General features: G+C 42.5%; 1 protein-coding gene and 1 long non-coding RNA gene across 7 annotated transcripts in view; one reads left to right on the top strand and one right to left on the bottom strand.

Moving 5' to 3' along the window:
• LOC149975859 (uncharacterized) overlaps nt 1-15,647 on the top strand; it is a 944,026-nt gene that overhangs the window by 302,343 nt on the left and 626,036 nt on the right. The gene's annotated exons all lie outside the window — the stretch shown is intronic.
• Nucleotides 1-15,647, bottom strand: part of LOC110493888 (solute carrier family 12 member 5) — a 328,213-nt gene that overhangs the window by 41,991 nt on the left and 270,575 nt on the right. For 5 of the 6 annotated variants that reach the window (XM_036949870.2, XM_090205034.1, XM_090205036.1 and 2 more), the window contains exons 10-16: nt 15,029-15,127; nt 14,553-14,610; nt 14,086-14,260; nt 13,577-13,695; nt 2,824-2,922; nt 2,347-2,466; nt 1,619-1,723 (exon numbers count right to left, since the gene is read on the bottom strand). In XM_036949870.2, coding sequence (XP_036805765.1) covers nt 1,619-1,723; nt 2,347-2,466; nt 2,824-2,922; nt 13,577-13,695; nt 14,086-14,260; nt 14,553-14,610; nt 15,029-15,127 — 775 coding nt within the window. Of the gene's footprint in view, nt 1-1,618; nt 1,724-2,346; nt 2,467-2,823; nt 2,923-13,576; nt 13,696-14,085; nt 14,261-14,552; nt 14,611-15,028; nt 15,128-15,281 lie in introns of all 6 variants that reach the window. The other variant, XM_090205038.1, reaches the window with a different exon arrangement.

Raw genomic sequence — 15,647 nt, forward strand, 5'->3', positions numbered from 1 at the left:
TCCACATGCACAGACATGTTGTTCATTTCAATGTTAATTAGATATGTGACACGAAATGGCCTGTGTAGCTTATTTGTGTGGGTTTATCTGTGTACACTGCAGACATAGGTTAAATGACTATTTTAGGTATTTCAATAACATTTTATTACATTTCAAAACAAATATTCAGATAAGCTTCTTTTGAAAGACAAGTAGTTGAATATTGGAATGTATTTGAAAACACTATTTGGAAAGTATGTGTTACCATTAATTCAAATACATATTGTTGGAAGTATTTGAAAGACAGTATTTTCAAAAAAATATTGTAACTTAGTATGTATTGTTATTTGGTTTGTTTTTGAAAATAGTTATGAATGTACACTGTCACGAATCCCCCCCGGTATTGCTGCTCATTCCGTTCACCAGCTCTGGAGGTCTACGTCACCAGCCTTCTAGGCGTCGCTGAACTGGATTAATGAATATGATGTCAGTTCGGTTGTCATCTGAGACATTCTCATCAATGATAGGATGACATAAACTCTACAGTGGAAAGTCTACACATCAGAGTTATCGGATTCACATGGAATTGTTGTTTATTTTAAATGTTTGAATATAAAATGATTGGTGAAGAGATTAAATGTAATTTTAGCTTCCAAATGAGAGATTTGGGTTTTCATAAGGTTAGGGCCCTGCTCAATCAGTGGCCCGCCCTTGTGAAGAGACATGGGTTATAAATCTCTTCAGACACACCCTTCTCGCTCCACTATATAAAGCCTTGACGAAAATGTAACCTCCTGTTCCTAGGATGTGAAGACGACGGTCCGATGTCAGAATGGTTCAGATAATAACTACAGAACGAAGCCAACCTCAGCGTGAGCTTTGGTTGTGAATGGTATGAACTTTGAACTCTTTTTCACTACAGAAGTTATACTTCCTAGCTGTTGAGTTAGCCACAGCAGCTGCAAAAACGGCGTTACAACGACGTTACTACAACGTATCCAATTGACCACCAGAGACATTCTTCAAAGGACAAAGGACTCGGTTTGGCAACAAGGCCGTCAATCTACCAACCAACCTACCGAAGCGCAGCCCAGAGTAAATATTTATTGCATTTTCCTTTTCCAAATGGGCTGTAATTTAGAATGCATAAGATACTGTATTTACGATAGCACAGCTTCTCCCTTTGTCCCTCAGTCTTCCCGCTCTTTCACTCAAACCCAGCCCCTTTTATTTTGTGTAACCAGCTATCACATCTGTTCCGCCCGCTAGGGACGTTTTCCTTTATGACGTAATTTGTGATCAAGGTATGATTCATTCTTTGTATATGTAATTCTGTTAGATATTTAGTAAATAAATTGCTGATTCAACTTGTTAGCCAGGGTTCGTGAAGATACCCAAGAATTTACAATGATTAACATTGACTGCTATTGATGTAAAATATTACTAAGTCTTTAAGAGTTTATTCGGAAGATAACAGCTTTATAAATATTATTTAGTGGTGCCCCGACTCTCTAGTTAATTACATTTACATGATTAGCTCAATCAGGTAATATTAATTACGGAGAAAGGATTTTATAGAATAGCATGTCATATCACTTAATCCGGCATAGCCAAAGACACGACAGTGTGCACGTCCCACCTCCAGTTTTTGGTGTGCGCCGGCCCCTCGTCCAGCCTCATCAGAGCATATCGGGCGGCGCTGAGAGAAATGCCTCGTATCCCATCACCCCACTCTTTCTCCGCCCTGTCACACAATCAAACACCAGGGTTATATCATTCAATCATGTCACAACTAATGGTATTACATAGTTATTATTACACCATTAAAAGCCTAATAACTAGGCCTATGTGTTATTACATGTCTATTACAAATTAAAATGACGATATTATAATATTATTATTTATACTGCACAGGCTTCGAACACATCTACATTTCTAACCTATTTTCACCGTTTGGTAGGCTATCGGTTTAGGGAGTCATAAGAATTGTGTGAGCATGGGTCTTTAAAAAACTTAGCTTAAAAATGTGTTTAAAAATCAGTCATCGCTGCAAAAGTCTGCTTTATAGCATCTCTTCCTACAGACAGAATGCTAAGTCGTTGTTGGCCAAGCTCTGTTTTCAACCAGCTTTACCATCAAGTAATGTAATTGCAACCCAAGCCATTGTCTCAGCACAGCAAGCCATAACACTAAATTGTCCAAACAGTGGAAACCCCAATCGACACATTTCCCCTTTAACTGGCTTGACTGAATGATGGTTGATAGGATTTTAACCCCCCCCCCCCCTCCCAATACACAGACACCACAAACACACACAAACACACAGCCAGCAAATCCAATCTGTCTCATGGGTCACGCTACACTCACCCATGGAACTCAATATACTTGTAGATACTGCCAGCGATCACCATGGCAACAATGGCATAGAACCAGGAACAGATGAACATGAGCGATAGACACAGACTCATGCCCAGGAAGGACAGGGCCCTGTAAAGAGACACAAACAGAGAAAGGATTAGATACACACATGTACCGAATGCACACACACACATGCACATACACATGCAGACATACATATACATTAAACAGTATAAAAACAGACGCACGCATGTATATGAGTGTGTGTGTGTGTGTGCGCGCGTGCGTCTCAACTCCAATTCTTGGTGTGCACTGGCTCCTCCTTCAGCCTCATCAGAGCATATCAATACAGTTTGATGCGGCTGGACGAAGGGCCGGCGCACACCAAGAACTGGAGGTGAGAAGTGCACGCACACACACACACATTCAAGGCCCTTGTATCATCTCTAAGGATGAGTTCCTTTGATGGGATTTTGTGGGACTCACCAGTGATAGAACTTGAAGCGTGGCCTCCAGTTAGGCGTCCTCAGGAGGGTTTGCAAGGCACAGGCCAGGTTCACAAACATGTAGCACATCAGAAAGAACCTACATAACAGAAACAAAGCCTTCAGCCATGGCAAAAAAGCAAGAGAGACAACAATGTTGCTTAAATACATTTTCTGTTTATTTGGAAACATGTCTATAAGGCACCAATTACTCGCTTATTACTCGCTTATAAGCTGCTTATAAGCTTTTAACCAAATAAAAACCATTCTCAGATGTTACTATAGTAAATCATAGCCTTACATACTGACGTTACATACTGACGCAAAATGTAGAGTGCAATTGTTGGTTCAGGATTTTTTTTAAATGGGGGGGAGGGGTCTGAATACTTAAGTGAATGGGATATAATTAGAGAGATTTTTTTTTCAGACACAGTTTTTGCTTTGTCAGTATTTGGGTATTGTGTGTAGATTGATGAGGGGAAAAATGTTTCAAATAAGGCTGTAACCTAACAAAATGTGGAAAAAGTCAAAGGGTCTAAATACTTTTCAAAGAGGTGAAACCCCTCCCCCTCCAATACAGCCACTGATTAACAAGTCACAAAAACAAGTCACAAATCGCCCTGCCCCTTGATCGTTGTTGATGTGTCAACAATCATCTGCAAGTTATGAGCAGTCAGCACAAACATGTAGCTCAGCAGTTCACACACCAAGTAGGCTACTGGGAAGACAGGCAGCACTTAATGTATATGGCCCTAGCTGGGCAAAAAGGCAGTACTAGACAACAGATGAAGACAAAAATCATACTTATCGCGGTCCTGCTTTAGAAAACATGCAGCTTATAAAGGCTTCATAAATCCTTCATAAAGCCTTCATAAACATTACATAAATGTACCACAAATCATCTATAACCCTATGTCATGCTCTATAAAGGGTTCATAAATGTGGGATAACTGTGTGAACATAATCAAATCAAATTGTATTAGTCACGTGCGCCGAATACAACAGCTAGACCTTACAGTGAAATGCCTACTTACAAGCCCCTAACCAACAATGCAGTTTAAAAACTTACGGATAAGAATAAGAAATAAAAGTAACAAGTAATTAAAGTAAAATAACAAATAACAATAGCGAGACTATACACAGGGGATACTGGTACAGAGTCAATGTGCAGAGGATCCAGTTTGTTGAGGTAATGTGTACATGTAGGTAGAGTTATTAAAGTGACTATGTATAGATGATAACAACAGAGAGTAGCAGTGGTGTAAAAGAGTGGGGGCAATGCAAATAGTCTGGGTAGCCTTTTGATTAGATGTTCAGGAGTCTTATGGCTTGGGGTTAGAAGCTGTTTAGAAGCCTCTTGGACCTAGACGTGGCGCTCCGGTACCGCTTGCCGTGCGGTAGCAGAGAACAGTCCATGACTAGGGTGGCTGGAGTCTTTGACAATTTTTAGGGCCTTCCTGACACTGCCTGGTATAGAGGTCCTGGATGACAGGAAGCTTGGCCCCAATGATGTACTGGGCCGTTCGCACTACCCTCTGTAGTGCCTTGCGGTCGGTTGCCATACCAGGCAGTGATGCAACCAGTCAGGATGCTCTCGATGATGCAGCTGTAGAACCTTTTGAGGAGCTGAGGACCCATGCCAAATCTTTTCAGTCTCCTGGGGAGGAAAAGGTTTTGTCATGCCCTCTTCACGATTGTCTTGGTGTGCTTGGACCATGTTAGTTTGTTGGTGATGTGGACACCAAGGAACTTGAAGCTCTCAACCTGCTCCACTGCAGCCCGGTCGATGTAGTCCAAAGTCATCTCCTTTGTCTTGATCACGTTGAGGGAGAGGTTGTTGTCCTGGCACCACACCGCCAGGTCTCTGACCTCCTCCCTATAGGCTGTATTGTCATTGTCAGTGATCAGGCCAGTGTTGTGTCATTGGCAAACAATGATGGTTTTGGAGTCGTTCCTGACCTTGCAGTCATGAGTGAACAGGGAGTACAGGAGGGGGCTGAGCACACACCCCCGAGGGGCCCCTGTGTTGAGGATCAGCGTGGCGGATGTGTTGTTGCCTACCCTTACAACCTGGGGACAGCCATTCAGGAAGTCCAGGATCCAGCTACAGAGGGAGGTTTTTAGTCCCAGGGTCCTTAGCTTATTGATGAGCTTTGAGGGCACTGTGTTGAACGCTGAGCTGTAGTCAATGAATAGCATTCTCACATAGGTGTTCCTTTTGTCCAGGTGGGAAAGGGCAGTGTGGTGTGCAACAGAGAGGGCGGTATGCAAATTGGAGTGGGTCTAGGGTTTCTGGGATAATGGGTTTGATGTGAGCCATGACCAGCCTTTCAAAGCTTTTCATGGCTACAGACTTCAGTGCTATGGGTCGGTAGTCATTTAGGCAGGTTACCTTAATGTTCTTGGGTACAGGCACTATGGTGGTCTGCTTAACCCTTGTGTAGGGTAAAAAATGACCCGCCTTCACTAAACCCCTAAAATAAAGCAGCTTAATTGAATTTTAAACCCCAAATCTATTTTGCATGAAGAAACAACCATTCATCACAAACTTTATGAATATCTGGGTTTTCCCTCTTCCCAATGCAGAAAGTCTGCATTTAATCAGTGGGCACCACTTGTTTTTATTACAACACACCTGTCATAATTGTTTTCTTGACGAAAGTAGAGGTTTTATTATTATTGTTAAAGGTCCTGCATAGGTGTAAACATATTTTTTTAGCAAAGTAAATCACTTGTATAGCCTAAGAAAGTAGCAGAAATGTGCAGAAAGTAGTTTTGAATGCATTTTATTGAAGGGAAACAATAACAGTCTTGAACTTTTTTGGCAACATAGTGATATGTTCTTATATACTGTACAATGAGGAATTCAACTACCAAATACTAGTACTTTTTAACCATTGCCCCCACCCACAAGGTGTATAAAAAACAACAGTAAATAAAAATAAAATAAGATAATTGATGCAAAACAAAAACGTGAAGAACATAAATCAATCAACTCTAATTAGCACATGTAGGACAGTATGTGTCACGTTCACTGCCTTCAAACTCCCTGTCATAGATGAGCCAAGGCGCAGCGTGCATGTAATTCCACATCATTAATAAAGTGAAACCTTCACAAAAAACAAGGTCAGGGCGTGACAGTACCCCTCCCACCCCCAAAGGTGCGGACTCTGGCCGCAAAACCTGACTCTATAGGGGAAGGTCCGGTTGGGCATCTATCCTCGGTGGCGGCTCCGGTTCAGGACGTAGCCCCCGTTCCGCATGCTGATCCCTCCACTTCCATGGAACCGGACCATGGATCGTCGCAGGAGACTCTGGACCGTGGATCGTTGCCGGAGGAACCGGACCGTGGATCATCGCCGGAGGCTCTGAACTGGGAACCCCCGCTGGAGGCTCCGGACTGCAGACTGTCGCTGGAGGCTCCGGACTAGGGATCGTCGTTGGAGGCTCACCGGAGGCTTCGTGCCATGGATTATCACTGGAGGCTTCGTGCTATGGATCATCACTACAGGCTCCGGGCCATGGATCATCACTGGAGGCTTCGTGCCATGGATCATCGCTACAGGCTCCGGGCCATGGATCATCACTGGAGGCTTCGTGCCATGGATCATCACTACAGGCTCCGGGCCATGTAGTATGATTCGATCTTAGTCCTGTATTAACGCTTTGCCTGTTTGATGGTTTGTTAGAGGGCATAGCGGGATTTCTTATAAGCTTCTGGGTTAATGTCCCGCTCCTCGAAAGCGTCAGCTCTAGCCTTTAGCTCTGTGCGAATGTTGCCTGTAATCCATGGCTTCTGGTTGGGGTATGTACGTAGGGTCACTGTGGGGACAACGTCATCAATGCACTTAATGATGAAGCCAATGACTGATGTGGTGTACTCCTCAATGCCATCGGAGGAACCCCGGAACATATTCCAGTCTGTGCTAGCAAAACAGTCCTGTAGCTTAGTGTCTGCTTCATCTGACCACTTTTTTATTGATCTAGTCACTGGTGCATCCTGCTTTAATTTTTGCTTGTAAGCAGGATTCAGGAGGATATAATTATGGTCAGATTTGCCAAATGGAGGGTGAGGGAGAGCTTTGTATGCATCTCTGTGTGTGGAGTAAAGGTGGTCCAGAGTTTTTTTTCCTCTGGTTGCACATTTAACAAGCTGATAGAAATTTGGTAAAACATATTTAAGTTTCCCAGCATTAAAGTCCCCGGCTATTAGGAGTGCCGCCTCTGGGTCAGCGTTTTCTTGTTTGCTTATGGCGGAATACAGCTCATTCAATGCTGTCTTAGTGCCAGCCTCTGACTGCGGTGGTATGTAAACAGTTACGGAAAATACAGATAAACGCTCTTGTTAGATAGTGTAGTCTACAGCTTATCATGAGATACTCTACCTCAGGTGAGCAATAGCTTGAGACTTCCTTAGATATCATGCACCAGCTGTTATTTAGAAAAAATACATAGTCCGCCTCCCCTTGTCTTACCAGACGCCCCTGTTCTGTCCAGCATATAACCAGCTAGCTGATAGTGTTGTCGTTCAGCCACGACTCCGTGAAGCATAAGATATTAGTTTTGGATGTCCCGTTGGTAGTTTAATCTTCTGCATAGGTCATCGATTTTATTCTCCAAAATTGTACGTTTGCTAGCAGAATGGAAGAAAGTGGGGGTTTATTCGTTCGCCTACAAATTCTCAGAAGGCAGCCTGCCCTCTGGCCCCTTTTTCTCCGCCTCCTCTTCATGCAAATCCCAGGGATCTGGGCCTGTCCCCAAGAAGGCAGTATATCATTCGCGTCGGGCTTGTCAGACTCATTAAAGGGAAAAAAGGATTCTGCCAGTCCGTGGTGAGTAATCGCAGTCCTGATGTCCAGAAGTTATTTTCGGTCATAAGAGACGGTAGCGGCAACATTATGTACAAAATAAGTAAAAAAATAAGTTACAAATAACACAAATAAACTAGCAAAAAAACACAATCGTTGGGGACACGTAAACGTCAGCCTTCTTCTCTGGCACCATTGTTACCACCGATGTCAAATGTGAAAAAAACCACTTTGTCAAATATGACATAAAGCTGTGTTTTATAAAGGCTTATAAAGGCTTTATTGAGGCTTCACAAAGCATTTATAAACTTGTCATGCATCTTGGCAGAACATTGCAATGCCAGGATAGTGGGTTATATTCCCGGGACCACCCCATACGTAAACATGTTTGCATGCATGACTGTAAGTTGATGTGGATAAAAACGTCTGCTAAATTGTATATATTATATTATATTACATTTCTAGGATGGCTCAACCTTTTTCCCTCCACTGTATTGCCAATATTGGATCAGACCTCAACTTTCCACAAAATACACTCTAAAGTGCAATCATGCACAGCTCAAAAACATAGGTAGGGCCTTATAAAATATGTTAAAATTCCCAAATTCCGTTTTCTCGGTTGAGGTTTTACAGGTTTTAGATTCCCCCCAAAATGCTGGTTTCCACACACTTTGATTTTCTGTGTTCAGAACAATGCTTAAACCACATCAGAGGACAACGTTTGAGGTCTGGGAAAAATGTAACAAACTTTTTTGAGTGTAGTTGCCTTTTAATTCAGTGTGCATGCCCTTCACTGTTGTTTGGTTAGCTGTGTTTCTGCAGAGCAGTAAGTGCACATGTGATGAGTTTGCAAATCACTGCCCACTTGTGGTGCCACTTGACAGCAAAAAAACAAGTAAGTTAACCTTTATTCATTCATCATATTCATTGAAATTTAAATTAGTTTGTAGTAGTTAAATGTTGAGTTCGATTACATAGCTACCTCCAACGTTATTTTAAATAATTTCAGTGACTTCACAGCAATTGCTAGCTAGCTAGCTAAAGAACATTTGTCTAGATAGCAGTCTCAGCTAAATAATAAATCCCCCTAGATTCAGCAACATCTCATAGTCATGTCATGAGATTTGTAAATTAAAGAGGAATATAATAATATGAATCAAATGGAGTTTCCCATCTCCCCAAAGCACAGAAATGCCCGTATCCAGGTGGTGTGAAAAAGGCATTTCCTAAAAGACCTGCTAACTTTTAGGCAGAGAGGCAAGAACCAATCGTCCACCAGCTCAAGAACAAGCTACACTGTTCACAGCCCTGTGTAATGTTCAATGTAATTGCATTTCTGGACTTTTTTAAACTTAATGTATGTGTATTGTTTAAACATATAAAAATAAAAGGACATGTATGGTTTAAATGTTTATTTGATTTAGCTGTTAGTGATAATTCCCTACTTGTTAATACATTTGTGTCAACATCATTAAGCCTTTATGTACAGTACCAGTCTACATTTTTGGACACACCTACTCATTCCAGGGTTTTTCTTTATTTTTACTATTTTCTACATTGTAGAATAATAGTGAAGACATCAAAACTATGAAATAACACATATGGAATCATGTAGTAAACAAAAAGTGTTAAATAAATCAAAATATATTTTATATTTGAGATTTTTCATAGTAGCCACCCTTTGCCTCGATGACTGCATTGCACACACTTGGCATTCTCTCAACCAGCTTCATGAGGTACCAGCGTCACCTGGAATGCATTTCAATTAACAGGTGTGTCTTGTATAAGTTAATTTGTGGAATTTCTTTCCTTCGTAATGCGATTGAGCCAATCAGTTGTGTTGTGACAAGGTAGGGGTGGTATACAGAAGATAGCCCTATTTGGTAAAAGACCAAGTCCATATTATGCCAAGAACAACTCAAATAAGCAAAGAGAAACGACACTCCATCATTACTTTAAGACATGAACAAGAACTTTGAAAGTTTCTTCAAGTGCAGTCGCAAAAACCATCAAGCGCTATGATGAAACTGGCTCTCATGAGGACCGCCACAGGAAAGGAAGACCCAGTTACCTCTGATGCAGAGGATAAGTTCATTAGAGTTACCAGCCTCAGAAATTGCAGCTGAAATTGCAGCTGAAATAAGAGTTCAAGTAACAGACACATCTCAACATCTCAACATCAACTGTTCAGAAGAGACTCTGTGAATCAGCCCTTCATGGTCGAATTGCTGAAAAGAAACCACTACTAAAAGACACCAATAAGAAGAGGAGACTTGCTTAGGCCAAGAAACACCAACAATGGACATGAAATGGAAATCTATCCAAATCTGAGATTTTAGTCTTTTCGTTTTTTTGGTTCTCTGCATGTGTGATGGTGCTTTGCTGGTGACACTGTCTGTGATTTATTCAGATTTCAAGGCACACATAACCAGGATGGCTACCACAGTATTCTGCAGCGATACACCATTCCATCTTGTTTGAATTCAGTGGGACTATAATTTGTTTATCAACAGGACAATGACCCAACACACCTCCAGGCTGTATAAGGCCTATTTGACCAAGAAGGAGAGTGATGCATCAGATGACCTGGCCTCCACAATCACCCGACCTCAACCCAATTGAGATGGTTTGGGATGAGTTGGACTGCAGAGTGAAGGAAAAGCAGCCAACAAGCGCTCAACATATGTGGGAACTCCTTCAAGACTGTTGGAAAAGATTTCAAGGTGAATCTGGTTGAGAGAATGCCAAGAGTGTGAGTGGCTAGTTTTTTTTTTACACTTTTTTCATTACTACATGATTCCATATGTGTTATGTCATAGTTTTGTTGTCGCTATTATTCTACAGTGCAGAAAATAGCAAAAATAAAGAAAGACCCTTGAATGAGTAGGTGTGTCCAAACTTTTGACTGGCACTGTATATGTAATGAATGACCAAAAGTGTCTGACTTCATAATAAGTATAGCATCATATGATACAAGACATTTATGTGTTATAAATGACCAAAGGGGTCTGACTTTAAAGTGATTACAGCGTCATGCAATATAGAGTCTTTATGGATGTGTTATGAATGGCTGAAGGTGTCTCACTTCAAACAAAGTATTCGTATTCCTCTTCTGTTCTGCTGGAGACCAGGGCTTGACTACAACCTGTTACAATGGTGCCAACATTTTGTGGATGATCTTTCAGCGGGGGGGGGGGTGAATGTGTCAAAGACCTGACTGGGCCCGGCACCACATGGTATGGCTTGTTATATTGTTGTGTCAAAGACCTGACTGGGCTTAGCACCGCAAGGTATGGCTGGTTATATTGTTGTGTCAAAAACCTGCCTAGGCCCTTCACTGCATGGTATGGCTCATTATATTGTTGTGTGTGTGTTTGTGTACTGAGGAACATGTAACTTACTTCCAGAAGAAAGACCCTTTCAATTTCCTTATCAAGATTAGTGTTTCTTGGTCTAACGTCGTCGCCAGGCTATTGCGCACACAGCACATACGTATAAGCCTGGGATATCAACCATTCAAACTTGGCCTTAGTCGGAGTGATCATAGAATTAATCGGGAGCGACCTTACTGAGTAAAGTACACTATATAGCCAAAATATGTGGACACCCCTTCAAATTTGTGGACTCGGCTTTTTCAGCCACATTCGCTGCTGACAGGTGTATAAAATCGAGCATACAGCCATGCAATCTCCATAGACAAACATTGGCAGTAAAATGGCCTTACTGAGGAGTTCTGTGACTTTCAACGTGGCACTGTCATAGGATGCCACCTTTCCCGACTAGAGCTGCCCTGGTCAACTGTTAGTGCTGTTATTGTGAAGTGGAAAAATCTAGGAGCAACAACGGCTCAGCCACGAAGTGGTAAGCCACACAAGCTCACAGAACAGGACCGCAGAGTGCTGAAGTGAGCAGCATGTGAAAATTGTTTGTCCTCGGTTGCAACACTCACTACTGAGTTCCAAACTGCCTCTGGAAGCAACGTCAACATAATAACTTTTTGTCGGGAGCGTCATGAAATGGGTTTCCATGGCCGAGCAGCTGTACACAAGCCTAAAATGACCATGTGCAATGCCAAGTGTCAGCTGGAGTGGTGTAAAGCTCGCCGCCATTGGACTCTGGAGCAGCGGAAATGCCTTCTCTGGAGTGATGAATCACGCTTCACCATTTCGATTTTAAACCTAACCATAACTAATGAAGGCCAAGTTTAATGTGTTGGTCCACTAGACCGCCCGTGCATCTGGGTAGAAGTGTCTGGGAATGAGATTAGGTGTAATGTGACGAACATGACTTCACTTTAGAGCGTGTTCCATCCTTCAGCACATGTCCCCCTTTATAAAGCACATGTTTATTTCACATTCGAAACAGTGGGTTATGTCACATTTGACATTGGTGATTATGTCACACAGTTATGCCAGATTTATGAACCCTTTATAAAGCATGACCTACTGTTACAGATGCTTTGTAACACATTTATGTGGTTCTTATGAAGACATTATGAAGACTTTAGGAAGCCTGTATAAGCAGAACGTCATTAAAAGCGGGATCATTTATCAGGAGTCCTCTAGCTATACTGTTAGTGAGCATTTCTCCTTTGCCAAGATAATCCATCCACCTGACAGGTGAGGCATATCGAGAAGTTGATTAAGCACCATGATCATATACACAGGTCATTCTAAAATGTGCAGGTTATGTCACACCACACAATGCCACATGTTTTGTCTCAAGTTTTGAGGGAGCGTGCAATTGGCATGCTGACTGCAGGTATGTCCACGAGAGCTTTTGCCAGAGATTTTGAATGTTAATTTCTCTACCAACGTTGTTTTAGAGATTTTGGCAGTATGTCCAACCGGCCTCACAACCGCAGACCATGTGTAACCGCGCCAGCCCAGCTTCTTCAACTGCGGGAACGTCTGAGACCAGCCCCCTGGACAGCTGATGAAACTGTGGGTTTGCACAGCCAAAGAATTTCTGCACAAACTATCAAAAAACGTTTCAGGGAAGCTCATCTTCGTGCTCGTCGTCCTCACCAGGATCTTGAACTGACTGCAGTTCGGTGTCGTAACCGACTTCAGTGGGCAAATGCTCACCTGCTGATGTCAACATTGTGAACACAGTGCCCCATGGTGGCAGTGGGGTTATGGTATGGGCAGGACAACGAAAACAACAATGCAGAGTGCAGAGAGATACCGTGACGAGATCCTGAGGCCCATTGTCGTGCCATTCATCTGCCACCATCACCTCATGTTTCAGCATGATAATGCATGTCGCAAGGATCTGTACAAAATTCCGGGAAGTTGAAAATGTCCCAGTTCTTCCATGGCCTGCATCCTCACCAGAGCATGTTTTGGATGCTCTGGATCGACGTGCACGACAGAGTGTTCCAGTTGCCGCCAATATCCAGCAACTTCACACAGCCATTGAAGAGGAGTGGGACAACATTGCACAGGCCACAATCAACAGCCTGTGTCGCGCTGTATGAGGCAAATCATGATCGCACCAGATACTGACTGGTTTTCTGATCCACACCCCTATTTTTTTTATGTATCTGTGACCAACAGATGCATATCTCTATTCCTAGTCATGTGAAATCCATAGATTAGGGCTTAATGAATTCATTTAAATTGACAGATTTTTTAAATATGAACTGTAACTGTAAAATCTTCGAAATTGTTGCATGTTGCTTTTATAATTTTGTTCAGTGTATGTGTTTAACTTTATCTTAAGTGCTAAGATCTAATTTGTCCATTGTCTGAAGTATATATCATATTTACAGTGTGTATATTAGACAGTCCATATTGGTACAGGATGAGTGGACTTCAGCACTCATCAATAGGGCCAGGAGTTTTTTCTGGGCCCTAGTTATAGGCTGTAACTAGGACCCAGAGTTTTTCCCAGGCAAGGTCCTGTGGTGGGGAACAACACCTGGTCCCGCTCATAGACACTCACATGGAGAGGATGGGGGCCACTGCGTCCAGGGAGGCAATGAGGATCCCTATCTCACAGATACAGGCGGTCAGCAGCAGGGCCCAGGTGGGCTCCCCATTGGCCTTCCCATGGCCAAACACCTGGCAGACACATCACACACTGAGATGTTAGAGGGGATAGAGTTACAACATACATTAGTTATTCCATTATTTCAAGGCAGGTTGTATGTACTGTAGATGTAACAGAGGTGTTTCAGTGAACCACGCTCATGTGAGACCTGACCCTTGCCTGGGACCTGAACATTAACATTAGTGTACACAGACACCAACCATCAAAATTGAATGTGACTGAAAGAATTCGTGAGAGAGGGCAGGCAAGTCCAATGAGGCTGATATGAAACATGTTGACAAACCAACATTACAAATGTACCCAGATCAGTGCTAATTGCTGAACACTGACAGAATTATGAAAACAAATGGTCCCAGATCAGTGTAAAATGCTAGAATGTTGGCAGAATGACTGAGACTGACCCGTAGGATGGGCACGACACCATCCCTGGAGATGGCCTGCATGAGACGTGGGGCTCCCGTCAAGCTTTGAAGCCCTGCTCCACAGGTGGAGAAGAAGGAGCCAATTACAATCACCCACGGGGATGGCCAGGCCAAGGTGCCAATGACCAGGTTGCCATTGACTCCCTCTCCAAACCTGAGGGAGATGGACATGACACCCAGCCAATCAGACAGGAAGAAAGGTAGGAGGAGACACAATTACCTGGGTCCTATTGATTAGACACCAAACGGAAGTAAACTGACTAAAACAGGGAGGGTCTACCTGGACTACAACTGCAGTAAATGTGCTCAATTTTTTGTTTTAAAACATTTTCTGTTGAATACGAACCAGGTATAGCGTCCCTCATCTAGTACCTGAGCACTGGAAAAGCTTGACTGAGAAATGTTGAAACAATTGCATGCAGGTTGGCTCTTTATGCATAACTTACTTATCTCTTAGTACCACTCCATCGATACAGGCACCGAACAGGACCACAGCAGACATGTCTATAAGGTCACATTAAGGAAAACAGACAGACCCACGCTCATTGCTAGCACATAGGGACATATCCTCACGTATCTCTGCTATGTCTGCACAGAGTTATATAAGTACACAGTTCGACAGTACTGTTACTGTTGGGTTATGTCTGATGTATTGCGGTACATGATGAATTGCTTTTGTTCTGTAACGGTTACTTTGAGATAAAGAACAACACGGTTTATTTGAAATTGCTTTCGTGGAGTTATCGTTTCGACATAACAAGCTTGAGGCTAAAGGCCCAATTCAAACAAACCTAATATATATTTTATGTCGAAAAGTCAAATAAAAATGTTTTGTATAAAAGCTCGTTTACTGTTGGTAGATGGCATGTGAGCGACAGCTAAAAGCCCATTGAGTCCAGAAACGGGAGCAGTAAAAGGATACACACGAGTGAGGTAGTGGTGATGGCCATGATAGTGCCGATGGGGATGGACTTCTGCGCGTCACGCAGGTCTCCAGACCGGTTGGATCCGGCCATGATCCCTGTGAACCACAAGAAGAGAGGCCACTTTAGAAAAACTCCTGCTCACACAATAACCTCTGCACATTTGCGTTTTAGTCCGAGAATTGTTTTCAAAACACAGGCAGAGGTCTATAAGAAAACTCAGATAATCAAATGGTGGGCTTAGAAACTCACACAATAGCGCGTGTTTGTCGATTTGAAACATACTTTCCTTTGTCAAATTACCACAACTGAAAAATACAGCAAATTGATCCTTCTAATGACAAACAACTGCTTTTTGTGTAAAAAAATAAATAAATCATGACTTCAGATGAATCTTTGACAGTATCGTAAAATGTTTCAATAAATTGACACACATCTCCTCTATCTAGATTTAAAAAAATAACCACACAAAACAACAAAAAAGGGTGAGTATTGTCCCTCGATCCCTTGCGTCCTCTCTTTTCCTTGAGATCCACCCTTGGTGAATTCACCCTTTGAGGATGAGAGGAATGAGTTTCAGCTCTGTGTCTCTTCCTCTTTGCATTATCCTTTCCTGTC

Source organism: Oncorhynchus mykiss, chromosome 17 (assembly GCF_057628025.1).
Source record: "Oncorhynchus mykiss isolate SJ-2025 chromosome 17, ASM5762802v1, whole genome shotgun sequence".
Lineage (NCBI taxonomy): Eukaryota > Metazoa > Chordata > Actinopteri > Salmoniformes > Salmonidae > Oncorhynchus > Oncorhynchus mykiss.